This window comes from Podarcis cretensis (assembly GCF_951804945.1).
Source record: "Podarcis cretensis genome assembly, chromosome: 7".
NCBI lineage: Eukaryota > Metazoa > Chordata > Lepidosauria > Squamata > Lacertidae > Podarcis > Podarcis cretensis.
The window spans coordinates 92,413,162-92,428,446 of record NC_137176.1 but is presented as its reverse complement, the minus strand read 5'-3'; the positions used below and the strand labels follow the sequence as shown (position 1 = coordinate 92,428,446).

Genomic DNA, 15,285 nt, shown 5'->3' with positions numbered 1-15,285 from the left:
ACTTTGTGGGCCCTAGCCTCAGCTATGGAAATCTGGCGGACTTGTTAAGAAGGAATCTAAGCATCGTTGGGTTGGAGCTCCCCCGAGATCTGCTTTTTAGCATTAAAGATTATCAAGAAGATCGGCAGAAGGGACGTCAAGAAGAGTTAAGAGCCTCGGATATAAGATCTCCAGGTTGATGGACTGTTGGAGGTTGATGGAACTGGCGGCAGGGGCCAAGACCAGGGAGGGGAGACGATGGAAGAAAATTGGGAATTTGAAGTGTATATATGGAGATTAAAAAAAAAAAAAATTAATGAGAGATGGAAAAATCGTGGAATGAAATTTTTATGACCCATGGGGAAATGTCTTGAGAGATCAAGTTCAAATATATTAGTTTTAATGAGAAATAAGATTAAATAAAGTAAAAATGGATGGTTAATTGGTGAAAGAAGAGAATGTAAAATTACAGTATATTAAGATAAATTATTAGGATAAAAACAAGGATGAAGGATTTGCTGAAATATTTAATTGAACTAGAATACATAGGGGGAGGTGTGAGGAGGTCAAGGAAATAAGCTAAAGAAAGAAAGTTATATAAAGGTTTGATTTGTTCTTTTTTTGATTGTATTATTTTTATTTCCTTTTTTATCTGTTTTTCTTTTTTATTTTTTCTTTGATGTGACTTGTTTTTATGTATTGTTTTGTTTTCTTTTTTGCTTCTCTTTGTAACCTTTAAAATTTGAATAAATATCATTGAAAAGAAATAGACTTAGGTAGAAATTCTGCAAAACCCCTTATCAGTGAGAGTGAAACCTGTTAACAAAACTGGCAAGAAGCACTTTAGGAAAACCCCACCCCGACTGTTAATTAGGGCCTTTTAACTGGGAGCTGTGGCGGTAAGGTGAGCCTGATGGCAGCTGTTTTGGGCCTTGGCTGGTATCTGCCGCCGCGGGCCTCCATCCCAGCACAGGTCCCCAGAAGCCCTCCTTAGATGGAGAAGCGAGGCAAATAGCTGTTCGCCCGCCATGGTATTTCCGCTCTTTGGGGCAGGGAAGATTGAAATTCGGCGCCCGGAGAAGTCCGGGGTTGGGGCAATGGGGGGGGGGGGGAAATGGCCTCTGCAAGCAGCTGGGGATTCTGAAAACCCCAAATGTGGGAGCCTTGCCTTTGGAAATGCAAGTGGGCCGTGGGAGAAACAGATGGGGAGGAAATCAGTTCTGTAGGTTTTCTGCAGGTAGGCCTCGTCTTTTCGGCTCATCCTTGGGTGGGTTAAGTGGGAAGGCAAGATGAATTCAAGGATTTAAAAAACAAGAATTTCATATGTTGTGTGTCTTTGTTTCTCAATCATGGTCTTGTATGCCCTGCGGCTTTTGGTGCATTGTGACTTGCTGTTATTTTTTATTGATAATAGCTTAGTACTTACTGTAATTGCTACAGGTTATTTTTTGCTTCATTATTTGCTGGTGCTTAATTTTATTGTGTACTGTTGTATTCCAGTGGGTTGTTGAATACGACTTTATATGATGCAAGTTGTTTAACATTATGTTCATTTTTTTTTGTATCGGATCGGATTGTTATAAGGTGTGTGTATTCTGCTGTAGACTTTGCTGTTTCTTCAGCTTGTAAACTGCCTTGAGTCTAGTAATGTAGAAAGGCAGTATACAAATGAAAAGTGAAAGTGAAAAATTCTGCAGCAAGTTCTGCCTCACCACTGCATGGAGGCTGGCAACAACCAGCCTTCGGGGGGGGCAGCAGAGACACCCTTTTGGAATCTTACCTCTCACTTTCCCATCCTGCCCCAGTTTGTAGAGAGGTTCTGTTGGCAGAGGTGGTGGGAGAACTTCGAACACAGGCCTCTGCACACACAGGTGAACCTCTTCCACCTGAGCAAGCTGCTTCAGGCCTCCTTGGCTGCTCTCGCTTTTTGCTGGCGAAGAAGGAGGGGGAGGAACAACAAGTTATGAATATTATTATCTTTATCGTTTATTAATTAATATACCAGCTGGACCGTAGTGTCTTTGCACCAGCTGCAGCCTCTATATCAGCTGCAAGGAAAGCCCCAAATTATTTCTTCATCATGGCACTTGTATCTGCTTTCAGAAAAATGCCCTGATAGCGCAGCGGGAACTGACCTGTGACAAGTTCTTCCTGATCTGAGGCCACATGGCATCAGACTGGAGGGTGCTACGGATGCAGCCTTTGCCTCTCACCTGAGATCTTGCTGTAAGCTGTGTTGGTCATCTGAGCCACTTCCTCCAAAGTCAGCAGAGGCACCTCCTCTTCAGCAGCAGAGCCATCTCCCTTCAGTTGGGGGTCCGCAGCAGAGAGCTGCTCAGTAGCAGCTAAAGGAAGAAGAGATGCTGTTTTGGAGCAATCAAAACAATGGAAAGAAAATGCCTTCCCCTTTGGGAAAAGGAGTAGAGCGTGTGCTTTACATCAGGGGTGGTAAACCCTAGTTCAGGGGCCTGCTGTGCCCCCCAAACAGCAATTGCTTTGACCATAAAAGGTAAAGAGCTCACCCCGTCTCAGGGATTTGAACCGCCGACCTTCTGATCGGCAAGTCCTAGGCTCTGTGGTTTAACCCACAGCGCCACCAAGACCACAAATTCTGGTAGCAGTGGGGTAGGCACAGCCCAGCACACTGGTGTAGATGCAAATCACCTTTTCCCTAGTGATTATTGTTTGATTATTTGACGAGGGAAGACAGACAATGCGAGCCCCCCTCACCCCATTTGTACAGTTCAGTCGGGGGGAGAGGGTTGTGTTCCTGTGTTTTCATGCAAGAACATGGAGTGGCCATTTCAGCATATGACCCCTGAAATATTGACAAAGGGTGAAAGAGCCCCCTGGGTCAAAAAAAGTCCAGCCCACCTTGCTTTACATGCAAAGGGTTCAATTCCTGGCATCTTCAAGTAGCTCAGGGAAAGACTTCCATCTTAAACCCTAAAGAGATGCTGCCAGTCAATGTATGGACAATACTGAGTTTACTGGTCTAAGGCAGCCTCCTGGGTTCCTCCTCCTTCTGCAAAGATGGCCAGGGACTTGCCTATGGCCCAGGTTGCCCTGGGCTTCGGTGCAGTTGCAGGAAGACGACTAGATGTTTCAGCTTCCTCGTTCAACTAACCACAATGACTTTTTACAGGCATGGCCAAACTTGGCCCTCCAGATGTTTTGGGACTACAATTCCCATCACCCCTGACCACTGGTCCTGTTAGCTAGGGATGATGGGAGTTGTAGTCCCAAAACATCTGAAGGGCCAAGTTTGGCTACGCCTGACTTGTTATGTCCCAACCATGAACTGTGGCAAGTGTTGGCCTGTTTCACTGGAATTATGTTGTTGTTTAGTCGTGTCCGACTCTTCTTGACCCCATGGACCAGAGCACGCCAGACACTCCTGTCTTCCACTGTCTCCCACAGCTTGGTCAAACTCATGCTGGTAGCCTCAAGAACACTGTTCAATCATCTCGTCTTCTGTCGTCCCCTTCTCCTTGTGCCCTCCAACTTTCCCAACATCAAGGTCTTCTCCAGGGAGTCTTCTCTTCTCATGAGGTGGCCAAAGTATTGGAGTCTCAGCTTCAGCACTCAGGGCTGATTTTCTTTAGAATAGAGAGGTTTGATCTTCTTGCAGTCCATGGGACTTTCAAGAGTCTCCTCCAGCACCAGAATTCAAAAGCATCCGTTCTTCGGCGATCAGCCTTCTTGATGGTCCAGCTCTCACTTCCCTACATCACTACTGGGAAAACCATAGCTTTAACCATGCGGACCTTTGCTGGCAAGGTGATGTCTCTGCTTTTTAAGATGCTGTCTGGAACTATAACTAAGAATATTACCCACAGCTTGAAGTTGGCTGGGTTCACTAAACAACCACATGCCACTAATGAGAGACCACCAGCCATACATCACTAGCAACCAAGGTTAGCTGACAACTGAAGCAAAAATTCCCAGCCTCAATCTTGCAGCTGAGGTGGAGGATGGGCAAGAACCTGAGGCTCACACATGCAAAACTAAACCATGGGTTTAATATTAATGTACAAATTCAGTCATTATCTGCTAGATGTGCTAATCCTATGGCCAGAAATAGTGTCTTCCTCAGAAAGCATTCCAATGTCACAGGACAATTCAGGGGGCCTTCATGTCCTTATGCAAAGGTTAGTGAAAAAGCATTTTCCAAATAAGGCAATTATTGACTGATTGATTGATTGATTGATTGATTGGTTGGTTGGTTGGTTTTATTTATCCCAGCCTTCATCTCACAGTCTTGGGGTGGGTTTCCAGTCAATTTAAAAATCCAAACCAAACCGAAGGAATGGCCAGAGCTGATAAAACATACCTAAAATCACCTGAGGATTAATAATAAAAAATATCTTATGGAGTCAACACAACAAAGTGGTCAACTGGTTTACAACGAGGACTTTTTACTTGTCTTTGTGCTTGACAGCCAGATCAAGACTCTGCTGGTAGCTTTCCTAATAAAAGGGCAGTGAGGGTTTGTAGACATTGCAGGAAGTTGTGCAAACTCCGCGACTGATTCCTTCTGCTTTTTTGTGAGAATCTCTGTAGCCATCCAAAACAAACTCGACAGGTCTTCTGTTCTCTTAATGCAAAGCATGCCAATACCTGGTCTATCTGGCCATGACAGCCAGGTGGCCTTACCTCTCCCCTTGCACTGGGAGGCCCAGTGACCACGTTCTCCACACCGGAAGCAAGTGTCAGAGCCTCGGTCCAAGCGCCTGCCACCTCCTCCAAATTGTTCCCCCTTTTTCTGCCACTTCTGCTTCCATACCTGTTAAGACACCAAAAAGACGAAGGCTAAGTCAATGGATTGATGCTTTTGAATTCTGGTGCTGGAGGAGACTCTTGAGAGTCCCATGGACTGCAAGAAGATCAAACCTCTCCATTCTGAAGGAAATCAGCCTGGGTGCTTACTGGAAGGACAGATCCTGAAGCTGAGGCTCCAAGACTTTGGCCACCTCATGAGAAGACTCCCTGGAAAAGACCCTGATGTTGGGAAAGATGGAGGGCACAAGGAGAAGGGGATGACAGAGGACGAGATGGCTGGACAGTGTTCTCGAAGCTACCAGCATGAGTTTGACCAAACTGCGGGAGGCAGTGGAAGACAGGAGTGCCTGGCGTGCTCTGGTCCAGGGGGTCACGAAGAGTTGGACACGACTAAACAACAACAAAGTCAATGGATGCCTCTCCTGCGTCACTACAGGAGGTTGTGATCAGGCTGTGTGAGTCATGGGCTGGCCAAGGACCCAGCTGACGGCTCCAGCGACTTGTGGGGGAATCTGTCAGCAAATATTTGGCAGGAGGGTGCCCAAAAGTGTTCTCCCACCCCAGTTATCCCTGTGGTGGGAGTCATGAGCTCATCCCCTCTCTGACGGGCTCTCTGGGCTTGGCAAATAATAATAATTAATTTTATTTATACCCCACCCTCCCCAGCCAAGGCCGGGCTCAGGCAGCTAACAACCAATAATAAAAACAAGTTGAATGACTACAACTTAAAAACAAGATTAAAATACAACATTAAAACATTAAAATGCAGCCTCATCACAGGAGTAGAAAGGAAAAAAGAAAGAGGGGGAGGGAACCAAATTGACTCCAAGCCAAAGGCCAGGCAGAACAACTCTGTCTTACAGGCCCTGCGGAAAGAAATCAGATCCTGCAGGGACCTGGTCTCATGAGACAGAGCGTTCCACCAGGCTGGGGCCAGTGTTGAAAAGGCCCTGGCTCTGGTTGAGGCTAATCTGACTTCCTTAAGGCCCAGGACCTCTAGGGTGTTGCTATTTAGGGACCTTAAGGTCCTCCGCGGGGCAGACCGGGAGAGGCGGTCCCGTAGATATGAGGGTCCTAGGCCGTGCCCTGACACACAAGCCCTGGTGCCACTGAGGACTGGGAATAGCTCCATCTGCCCTGAAGGGAGGGGGGTCAACAGCCACCTTTCAGGAGCTGGAGCCACACCCACCCATCACCCAAGTCTAGGAGGAGTGAAATGAGAAGGGGGCAGAAGAGCTCAGCCCACCAGGAGGAATGAGAGGCTGCAGGAGCACACATAGCTTTAGTGATCTCTTACCTCCAAGAGGTGTGCCTTCATGTACTCAGATCTATAAATTTAGACATCCACTCACTGTCTAACCACACCCTGATACACAAGCCCCTGAGAGGTGGTGGGCTCTCCTTCCTTGGAGGTTTTTAAGCAGAGGCATGATGGCCATCTGTCATGGATGCTGTCAGAGAAATGCCATCAGAACAGGGTCAGGAAACAGAGGGGCAGTTGTGTTACAGGAGCCTCCGAAAATCTTGCGAAGCAGTTCCTCTTCCGGTGATGAGGAAAGCCACACCTCCAGTGGGGAAGAGGTGAAAGGACCAGAGGATGCTGGTGGGAGCCTCAGCACCGCTCCTGGCCAAGCTGGCCAGGAGGGAAGCATGCCCCTTCCACCGCCCACCCTGCGCAGAAGTCTAAAGCGCAAAGAGGGAAGGAAAAGGCTGGGAGCAATGAGGCTTTTATGTCGGGGGAGGTCCAGGAAACAAGCACTCCCGGATTCTGCTAGCGATTGAGGCAGACATGAACTTTGGGGCTCCGCACTGTAAATAGTTTTTGCACCTAAATAAAACCTGTAAAAGACAGGTCGGAGTCCTACTTGGTTACTCGTGAGCAACCACCTTTGCCATCTGACAGATGCTTTAGCTGAGATTCCTGCACTGCCAGGGGTTGGACCAGATGACCCTTGGGGTACCTTCCAACTCTACCATTCTTTAACAACTGTGGCCCCCACCCACAGTGCAACGAGGCAGAGACCTACCCACCCCACACAAACAAATGAAGAAATGGCAAAACCGTTGAGAGTAGCTGTCATTTCCCAAAATGTTTTAAACATAAATATTCTTCTTCATGTGAAACTAAATGCAAAATTGGAAGGATAACAACAAGAAGATTTAAAGAAAGAACTATTGGAAACTCAAGGCAGTAGAAACATAAGATGATTAGAACCCCACTGAACTTGAAGTATGTGAAGCCCCAACAAAAATTTATAATTTGGCAGAATATTTGGACTATATGATATGTATTTGTATACAGTGGTGCCTCGCAAGACGAAAAGAATCCGTTCCGTGAGTCTCTTCGTCTTGTGGTTTTTTCGTCTTGCGAAGCAACCCTATTAGCGGCTTAGTGGCTTAGCGCTATTAGTGGCTTAGCGGCTATTAGCGGCTTAGCAACTTAGAAAAAGGGGGGGGGAAAGCAAAAAAAATCGCAACTCGCAAGACATTTTCGTCTTGCGAAGCAAGCCCATAGAGAAATTCGTCTTGCGAAGCGCCTCGAAAAACAGAAAACCCTTTCGTCTAGCGGGTTTTTCGTCTTGCGAGGCATTCGTCTTGCGGGGCACCACTGTAATTTGGAATACTTAATGTGATTTGATTGGATTGTTAAAATGGAAAATTTAATAAAAATTATTTTTTAAAAAAGAAACTAAATGCAAAATTGAATTCAATTCCCTCCAGAGCAAACAGGCTACTTCAACAGTTGGAAGTTCCACTCAGATATGATTCATTCCAATTCTATTTTACAGGCTGCAAATACCACCGAGTCAAGAGGCAATTTACCTGCTTGCGAAGCTGCCTCCCTTTCAAAGCGTACCCTTTCACGTGAGATTTATTCTTGAGATTGATTCGCACAAAGTTGCCATCCTTCTTTGGTGGTGGTCTAGAAAGAGATAAGATCCCGTTATTTTAACGGTTCAAAATAGGATGCCTCCTGTTTAGTTCTACTCTTGCTCAGGCCTTAACACTCACTGGCAAAAAGGCACAAAGACTTAAGCACCAAAGCAGTCCTGATTCCCACCAGCCCCTAAAGGACTGTATTTCTCAAAAAGGTCCTGTGATCTCTCTCTCTCTTTCTCGCTAGCTGAACACAAGTCTTTGAGGGTAAAACATCCTCAACATGGAAAAGGAAGGGTGACACTGTACTGTTAGTAAAACAAAACCATGCAAGGTGCCAGCACGGAGAAACACTGTAGGAAGGCACCGCATGAAATGACTATTTCATGTGACAGTAATTTGTAGAATGCAAAATCAGGGTAGGGACATCAGGAGAGATGGACTGCACAAACCATTCACTTTCTAGTACAAATTTATGAGCACATACTGAAATAGAAGAGAAAATATTAAGATTTTTACTTCGATGATGCCACTTTTTCCTCTTAAATAGCAACTCTCCAGGCTATTCCTTGGCCAGACAAGAGGAGCAACAATCACCAGCTCCAGAAAGCTCCCTGGACATACCTACAGGCCAGACTGTTGGATCTCTCACTCTGTCTGGGACACTCTTCCCCATCGATTTCCCCAAGTAGGTTTTCAAAGCAAACTGGGGTGCCTGCTCCACTTTTGTCTTGTGCCTCAACGATGTCCTGATCATCAAAGTCGTATTCACCGAGCCCTGGCTGTTGACTAGCACCACGCAGTTTTTTGAAGCGGCTGCCCCCCGCTACCTCTTTAGTTCTCTTGCGCTTTACGCCAGAGGTGCCACTTTGGGAGCTGTCCTTGCCATCATCTCCGTGGTCTTCAGCATCCCGTTTCCTCTTCTTGCAAGAAGCTTTTCCTCTCTTAGAAGGAGTCCTCTGCTGCCTGACCTCCACTTTGCAGAAAGCACCACTCAACTGCGGCGAAATTCCTTCCCAAAGCTGCATCTCGGTTTCCTGAGTGGCCTCCTTTGTGCAAACCTCCAGTTTGCGGCTATGCTTGAAGGCAGAAAACTCAGCTTTGCCCTCAGTGAGTGCTACGTTTGCACCTGTTTTGCATGGGGTCTCACCCGCAGGATGGTTAGCCTGCCCACTGGGCTTGCAGTCATCTCCAACACTTTGGACCAGGGGCTGGCTCTCCACCGCATCTCCTTGACTGTTTTCCCTGGGAGAATTGCAACACTTCTCCTGTTCCTGCTCTCCAAGGTGGGGAGGAACACCCCCTTTCCCCTGAGAATTGTGTCCTGGTGAGCCCTGGCCTGGATCTGCCCCGCCGCCTGGGATAGGAGAGCCGTCTCCAGGGAGCCTCTCTCTTGCCTGCCATTCTGCCCCTTGGCACCTGTCCAGCCAACCAGGATCCAGGCTACTCAGCCGCTTGGTCAGTGTCTGCTTCAGCTGCCGAAACTTATCCAGCGGTGGTGGCGGCCTTGGCTTTGGGTCAGAGCAAAGGAGCTTGTTAGGAATCAGCCCTGGGAATGAAGGTGGCAGGAGGGTTTCAAGTTCCATGGGATTGGGGCAAAGCAGCTGATCTGGGCTATTGTTTAACAAAGGAGCCTCAGGTGGTTTGGGAGACACAGCCTTTGCGGTGGTTTGGTGCATGTCCTTCTGCGCCGCTGTGACTGACTTCCTCCTGGGAGTGAGGGATTTCCTTAAAGTTACAGGGCGTTCCTGAGATCAAAAGTAAAATTCAGTTAGTTTCCAGCAACACTTTCTCCTCTTACAGTGGTGCACCGCAAGATGAATGCCTCGCAAGATGAAAAACCCGCTAGACGAAAGGGTTTTCCGTTTTTCGAGGCGCTTCGCAAGATGAATTTCCCTATGGGCTTGCTTCACAAGACAAAAACGTCTTGTGAGTTTTGCAAGTTTTTTCCCTTTTCCCCCCTTTTTCTAAGCCGCTAAGCCGCTAATAGCGCTAATCCGCTAATAGCGCTAATCCGCTAATAGGGATGCTTCGCAAGACAAAAAAACCGCTAGACGAAGAGACTCGTGGAACGGATTATTTTCGTCTTGCGAGGCACCACTGTATTTTATACCAGAACAGAAAACCTTTAAAGCTAAGCACAACAGACATCTTTCCCTTCCCTACTGGAAATCTTTGCTAAATGGCTGGCTCTTCCCCAGCATGTTTTGAACCACATAACAAGTCTTAGGTTCCTTCCGTGGGGTTTCCAGTTAAAGGAGATCAAACACCAGAGCTGAGAAAAACCTTAGACACCCAGTGAGAGCAGACAAAATCTCACTTAGTATTCAGAAATGCGTGTTCATGCGTCTGCAAGGTCAAATTATACAGATCAGTAATTATTTAGGTAAGGGAAATGAGCTCAGACTATCCAAACAGCCTTATCCCTTCGTCTGGTTCAAGGTGCTCATCAAGTCTGCAGACATCATTGAAATGGAAGGAAGTGCAAAGACTGGATCATATCACAGGCATAGATTAAATGGAGTTAGTCCTTTTGTTTCCTCAAGGATTTTCAGCCTTCAGAAGCTACCCTGTCCCTGCACTCAGCCTGGGCTCAAGGCTAGAATTAGTCACTCACCAATCACACAAACCTTAATAGCTGATCCCAAGTTGCATTTCAGCTTCATGCCAAAATACTTTACAGAAGCCTGCAGTGTCTCTTGATCCTGCGGCGTCAGTTTAGGAGCCATATTTCCTCGATTCAGGTGCACACCCCAGCAATCTGACTCAGGTACCTTGGAACAGAGATGAGGGGAGGGGGAAGAGAAATAGTGGCAGAAGTTTTAGAGGGTAATTATGGCATGCAAAACTGATGTTTGTAAATTTTACTTGCAAATCGTTCCTCTGTGCAGAGTTGTTTAATAGTTAAGTTTACATATCCATATTGTAGTTCGTTTTCCATGTAACTGCTATCATTCTCCAACTATTTATACTTTTATTACATTTATATCCCACTTTTCCTCTAAGGAGCTCAAGGTGGTATTCACAGTTCTCCTCCCAACTTAATCCCCACAACCATGTGAGGTAGGTCAGTCTGAGAGTGAGTGACTGACTGGCCCAAGCCTACCTAGTGAGCTTCATGGCTGAGTGGGAATTTGAACCCTGGACGTGGTCCAAGCCTCTAACCACTACACCACACTATTATTATCTGATAATAACAAACATGGGCTCAAGCCTTTCCCCTGCAAGGCCCACAGACAAGATCACAACTGCAAAACACAAAGCTCCTTTGTTACCTGTTCTGTTACTGGCAGCTTCTGAATTTCTTTCTGGCAGATGGCTTCAGATCCAAGGAGGCCTTGCTGTCCTTTGGTTTCTTTCAGTGCCTTGTACTCTTTGTACAGTTCTGTGCACAAATAGCAGTTCAGAATGACTTCTAAGCTGACGAAGAATTACCTGCCCAAATCAACTCTGGGGTCTATCAAACCCAGCATACACACTCTCCCTCAGGTAGTAGTAATATTCAGGTGTGACAGTTCTACAATAGGTACTGATTTGAGAAGAGCCTGCCTGTAGGGAGGTCTTGTTCTGACAGTATATGTTTAGAAATTCACCCACTGGATTAGGCATTGAGGCCTGCAGCTTGAGCTGAACGAAACGACAGTAAATGTTGCAAGGGGCTGAGATGGAGAGATGGAGAGCTTCAATGCACAAAGTCCCCGTCCCCCCCGATCTGACAGGCCATGGCTCCACAGAGCTGCTGCCAATCAGGAATGACAACACTCTAAAGATGGACTGTTGGCCTGAATCTCCTTAGGGCAGCCAGCCACAGTACCTTTCTGCAATCATGTTTCCATGTGTTATAGGGGGTCAAATTTCACAGCTACTGGAAAAGCATATTAAATAAATGGAAAAGCATTTTGTACACTGAAAACCCCTACACAATAAAACATATTTAGATGGCAATGGCCCAGTGCTGACTATATAAGTGATTAAGGCCCATCATCCCAGTGTTTTGGGGTCTTGTGCTGTCTGTGTTTGGGGTCTTGCCTGAGTGTTGGGGTCAGTCTGTTAGTGAGTCAGAGCCTGTGTTACATCTTGAATTTCTGGAGCAACAGGAATCCTTTATATCTGTATCTGCAAAGCTTACAAACTATATGTCTATATATCAGTGTCTGGAACTGTTTTACTGAGCCTAATCTTCTACAGCAGTAAACTATTTTGGCCTGTTTCTGTGCGGTAAATGGAACTGAGGGCAAGTTCTGCTACATAGGTGCCTCACCTCATATCCCCAATAGTAATTAGGGTTTCTCAGCTCTGCATCAATACTTTAGATCTGCAATGCTGCCATGTATTTTATAATGTTTGCATGCTATTGTTTAACCTCATTTATCTTCTCTTCTGCAATGCTTCCCACTGAGGCATTTGCAGGGGAAAGGTGATGGAATAGAGAGTTTGCCCAGAACCAACCAAGCTCTTCCTACCTTAAGACAATGTGTTCTTAAAATGAGCAGTGACAATTATTCTGCTAGTTGAATTTTTGTGTTTTAATTAGCAGGAGTTACAGGGTTTTAGAGTTCTATGCTCTCCTTACCACCATAGGGAACTGGGAAGCATACACGTGACTCTTGGGTCTTGCCAGCTGATCTAAATTATTCCAAAAATCAAAGTTGCCCCCTTGATTAACCTAAAGCTGGCTTGACATCCCTTCCACTACTGCAGTACACAAAAAGAAATATGCTATGGAGAAGTGTCACACTTACGTCTGACCTCTTCAGGAGCCGTTGCAACATCAGCCTAGAAAACAGGTGCAAATTTGTCAGGATAATTTTAGAAATGTGAATGACAGACATGCTGTCAGCAATAACTCAAATGTCCATCCTAGTCTACAGTGTTCCAAATACCTTGCCAGGTCTCCTTCGGTGCTCCTGAAAAAACAAAACCTCCCAGTTTTTCAGCAGGCGTTTCACCTTGTTACATCTGTCCATCACTCCCCAAGACAGGCTTCCAAAAGCTGCACGAGAAGACAGAAGTTTTAGGTTAATGTGTTCCAAAGGAACCCTTCAGAGCTGGGTTGGTAGCAGGCAGGATGCCACACTGCAAGTCCAGAATATGTTACACAGCAGGTGTCAGGGACTCAGCGGGAGCGCAGGGAGGAGAAGAGATGGAGAGCGAGGGGGAGCAATCCGAGGGCAGCGTAGGAGAATATGACAGCAGCCCGAGAGATTCCATGAGCCTCTCCAGCGAATCGGAAGATTCACAGAAGGGGGCGCCGATGGGCAGGGCAAGGGGCGAGCCAAGGGGGACACCCCAGAAGCAAGGGGCCAGCGGGGACTCCCAGAGCAGCAGTTGGAAATCAGGACCAGCTTCCCCACCAGAGCGCAGTGGGGGGGAGGAGTTCCAGGTGTCAGAGCCCACATATGCACCACCAGCGAGAGAAGATGAGTCAGGGTTGACCACGCCTCCATCGGAGAGCGAGGGAACGGTCAAGAGGAAAGTTGCAGGCTGGGCGCGCGCGCCAAGTTCAAAGGTACAGGCGAGCGGCACAGAAGGTAGCCCGGATAGGGAACCAGGTCCTAAAGCCCGCCGGAAGGAGGGGCAAGAATCGTCAGGGTCAGCGTCAGAGGAGTCCAGGAAAGATGAGACCCTAGCGGGCAGGAGGGCCCAGAGGAGAAAGGAACTTAGGAAGAGGTGGAGCAAGGCGAGAGTCTTAAACTGGTGTGGAAGGGGAGGAGACTCAGACGGGACTTTGCCGGTCTAAGGTCGAGACGTAGAGCTGCACGCTGCGGCTTTAAAATGGAAACTGAATCTCAATAAAGACTTTTGTACATAACTACAGCCTAGCGTTGGTCCTCTGTGAGCTGGGACCTGGAGGCAGCTCTGACAGCAGGCAATTCGTAATTGGAGAATGCAACTTTCAGATTTAATATTTTTCATGAATTGTTATTATTTAAACAGTGTAATCAATATAGATGACATAAGGCCCTCTCGATGGCTGCTCCCAGACAACTCTGGTTCTCCCTCCCTAGAGAAGATAGACTTACTCCTTCCTTACTGTCCTTTAGCCAGCAGGTGAAGACATTCTAGTTTCAACAAGCTTTTCAGAACTGGCTGCTTTTAAGGAAATGGCTGGTGCTGTGCTGTTCTTCTTGTAATTATCTGTATGTTTTTAATGCATCTTCTTAAAACGCCTCTTCAACCAGGCATGTTTGGCTGATTAACATTCTAAGGCTTTTAAAATGTGTTTGTTTTACTATGTATTTTGTATTCTCCTTTTGTGTTTTTCTGTTGTGAACTGCCCTGGGACTTTCGGGTATAAGGTGGTATATAAATTTGATAAATAATAATAATAAAGAAATACATTTAATAATAAAATAAATTATATATCTGTTTAATAGTTTTTAATTATTGCTCCCCCCCCCCAATGTTTTTAGCTGTTTTTATTTTAGCTGTAAACCGCCTTAGGTCACAGTCAGGGGAAAAGGGTGGGATATAAAGAATTAGTGCTGTATCATTTTTATTTATTTAAATAACTGTTACTTTCTATTGTTATGAGAATTATAAGGTCTAAGATATAAAATAAATGTTCATAAATGTACCAGGCAAACACATACATATATAAACCACATGTCTGAACCAGTAGGAAAACAGTCCTAAAGCCATTTTGACTCTTTCAGTGACCTCAAATGTTCCTCTGCAGTTTGGATGGAAAGTGGGAGCTGGACCATCAAGAAGGCTGATCGCCAAAGAATTGATGCTTTTGAATTCTGGTGCTGGAGGAGACTCTTGAGAGTCCCATGGTCTGCAAGAAGATCAAACCTCTCCATTCTGAAGGAAATCAGACCTGAGTGCTCACTGGAAGGACAGATCCTGAAGCTGAGGCTCCAATATTTTGGCCACCTCAGGAGAAGAGAAGACTCCCTGGAAAAGACCCTGATGTTGGGAAAGATGGAGGGCACAAGGAGAAGGGGACGACAGAGGACGAGATGGTTGGATAGTGTTCTCGAAGCTACCAGCATGAGTTTGACCAAACTGCGGGAGGCAGTGGAAGACAGGATGGCCTGGCATGCTCTGGTCCATGGGGTCACAAAGAGTCGGACATGACTAAACAACAACAACATATAAGAGCTTGCGCACCAATGTTCGGGGTTCCTCCTCCCTCCTGCATTGGGGGTGTGATCACCCTGTTGCAACCGTTTAATAAAAATCAGGCTTACTAGCTCCTTTGCTTCTCAATATTCTTTGGTTGGCCTCTTTTATATTCGCCTACAGATAGAGAACCTACATAAGAACTCTATATAAAGGAGCAGTTTTTTCTTATAACACTATATTCCGAAAGGAAAGAGAATGCACATTGCTTCTCTGTCAAAGTATGCTCTGGCACACATTAAAGTCTCTCACATGCCTGCATCACATGTGAACTAAGTCAGAGGAAGCTCTGAGGGAACTTAACTCTTTTGGGATTCTTTTTTTAAATATATATATATATATATATATATATATATATATATCATTTTAATACACCACATACAAAAAAGAAATATGAAGATAAACACATATCCATCACCTCCTAACAACTAAGACAGAAAAAAATAAAAATAAAAAACAACAATACATTGAATAGTGCTCACAATACATTTAACATAAAATGACTTTTTCCTATGTATC

The 15,285-nt window shown here is 45.9% G+C and overlaps 1 protein-coding gene across 2 annotated transcripts in view; it reads right to left on the bottom strand.

The window, feature by feature from the left end:
• The window catches only part of RECQL4 (RecQ like helicase 4), a 44,669-nt gene that overhangs the window by 26,178 nt on the left and 3,206 nt on the right, over positions 1-15,285 (bottom strand). The window contains exons 1-10 of one of the 2 annotated variants that reach the window (XM_079984149.1): positions 13,662-13,879; positions 12,522-12,631; positions 12,381-12,414; positions 10,914-11,023; positions 10,269-10,412; positions 8,263-9,386; positions 7,585-7,684; positions 4,636-4,765; positions 2,193-2,324; positions 1,760-1,909 (exon numbers count right to left, since the gene is read on the bottom strand). In XM_079984149.1, coding sequence (XP_079840275.1) covers positions 1,760-1,909; positions 2,193-2,324; positions 4,636-4,765; positions 7,585-7,684; positions 8,263-9,386; positions 10,269-10,412; positions 10,914-11,023; positions 12,381-12,414; positions 12,522-12,605 — 2,008 coding nt within the window. In that variant the 5' untranslated portion in view covers positions 12,606-12,631; positions 13,662-13,879. Of the gene's footprint in view, positions 1-1,759; positions 1,910-2,192; positions 2,325-4,635; positions 4,766-7,584; positions 7,685-8,262; positions 9,387-10,268; positions 10,413-10,913; positions 11,024-12,380; positions 12,415-12,521; positions 12,632-13,661; positions 13,880-15,285 lie in introns of those variants that run through there. The other variant, XM_079984148.1, reaches the window with a different exon arrangement.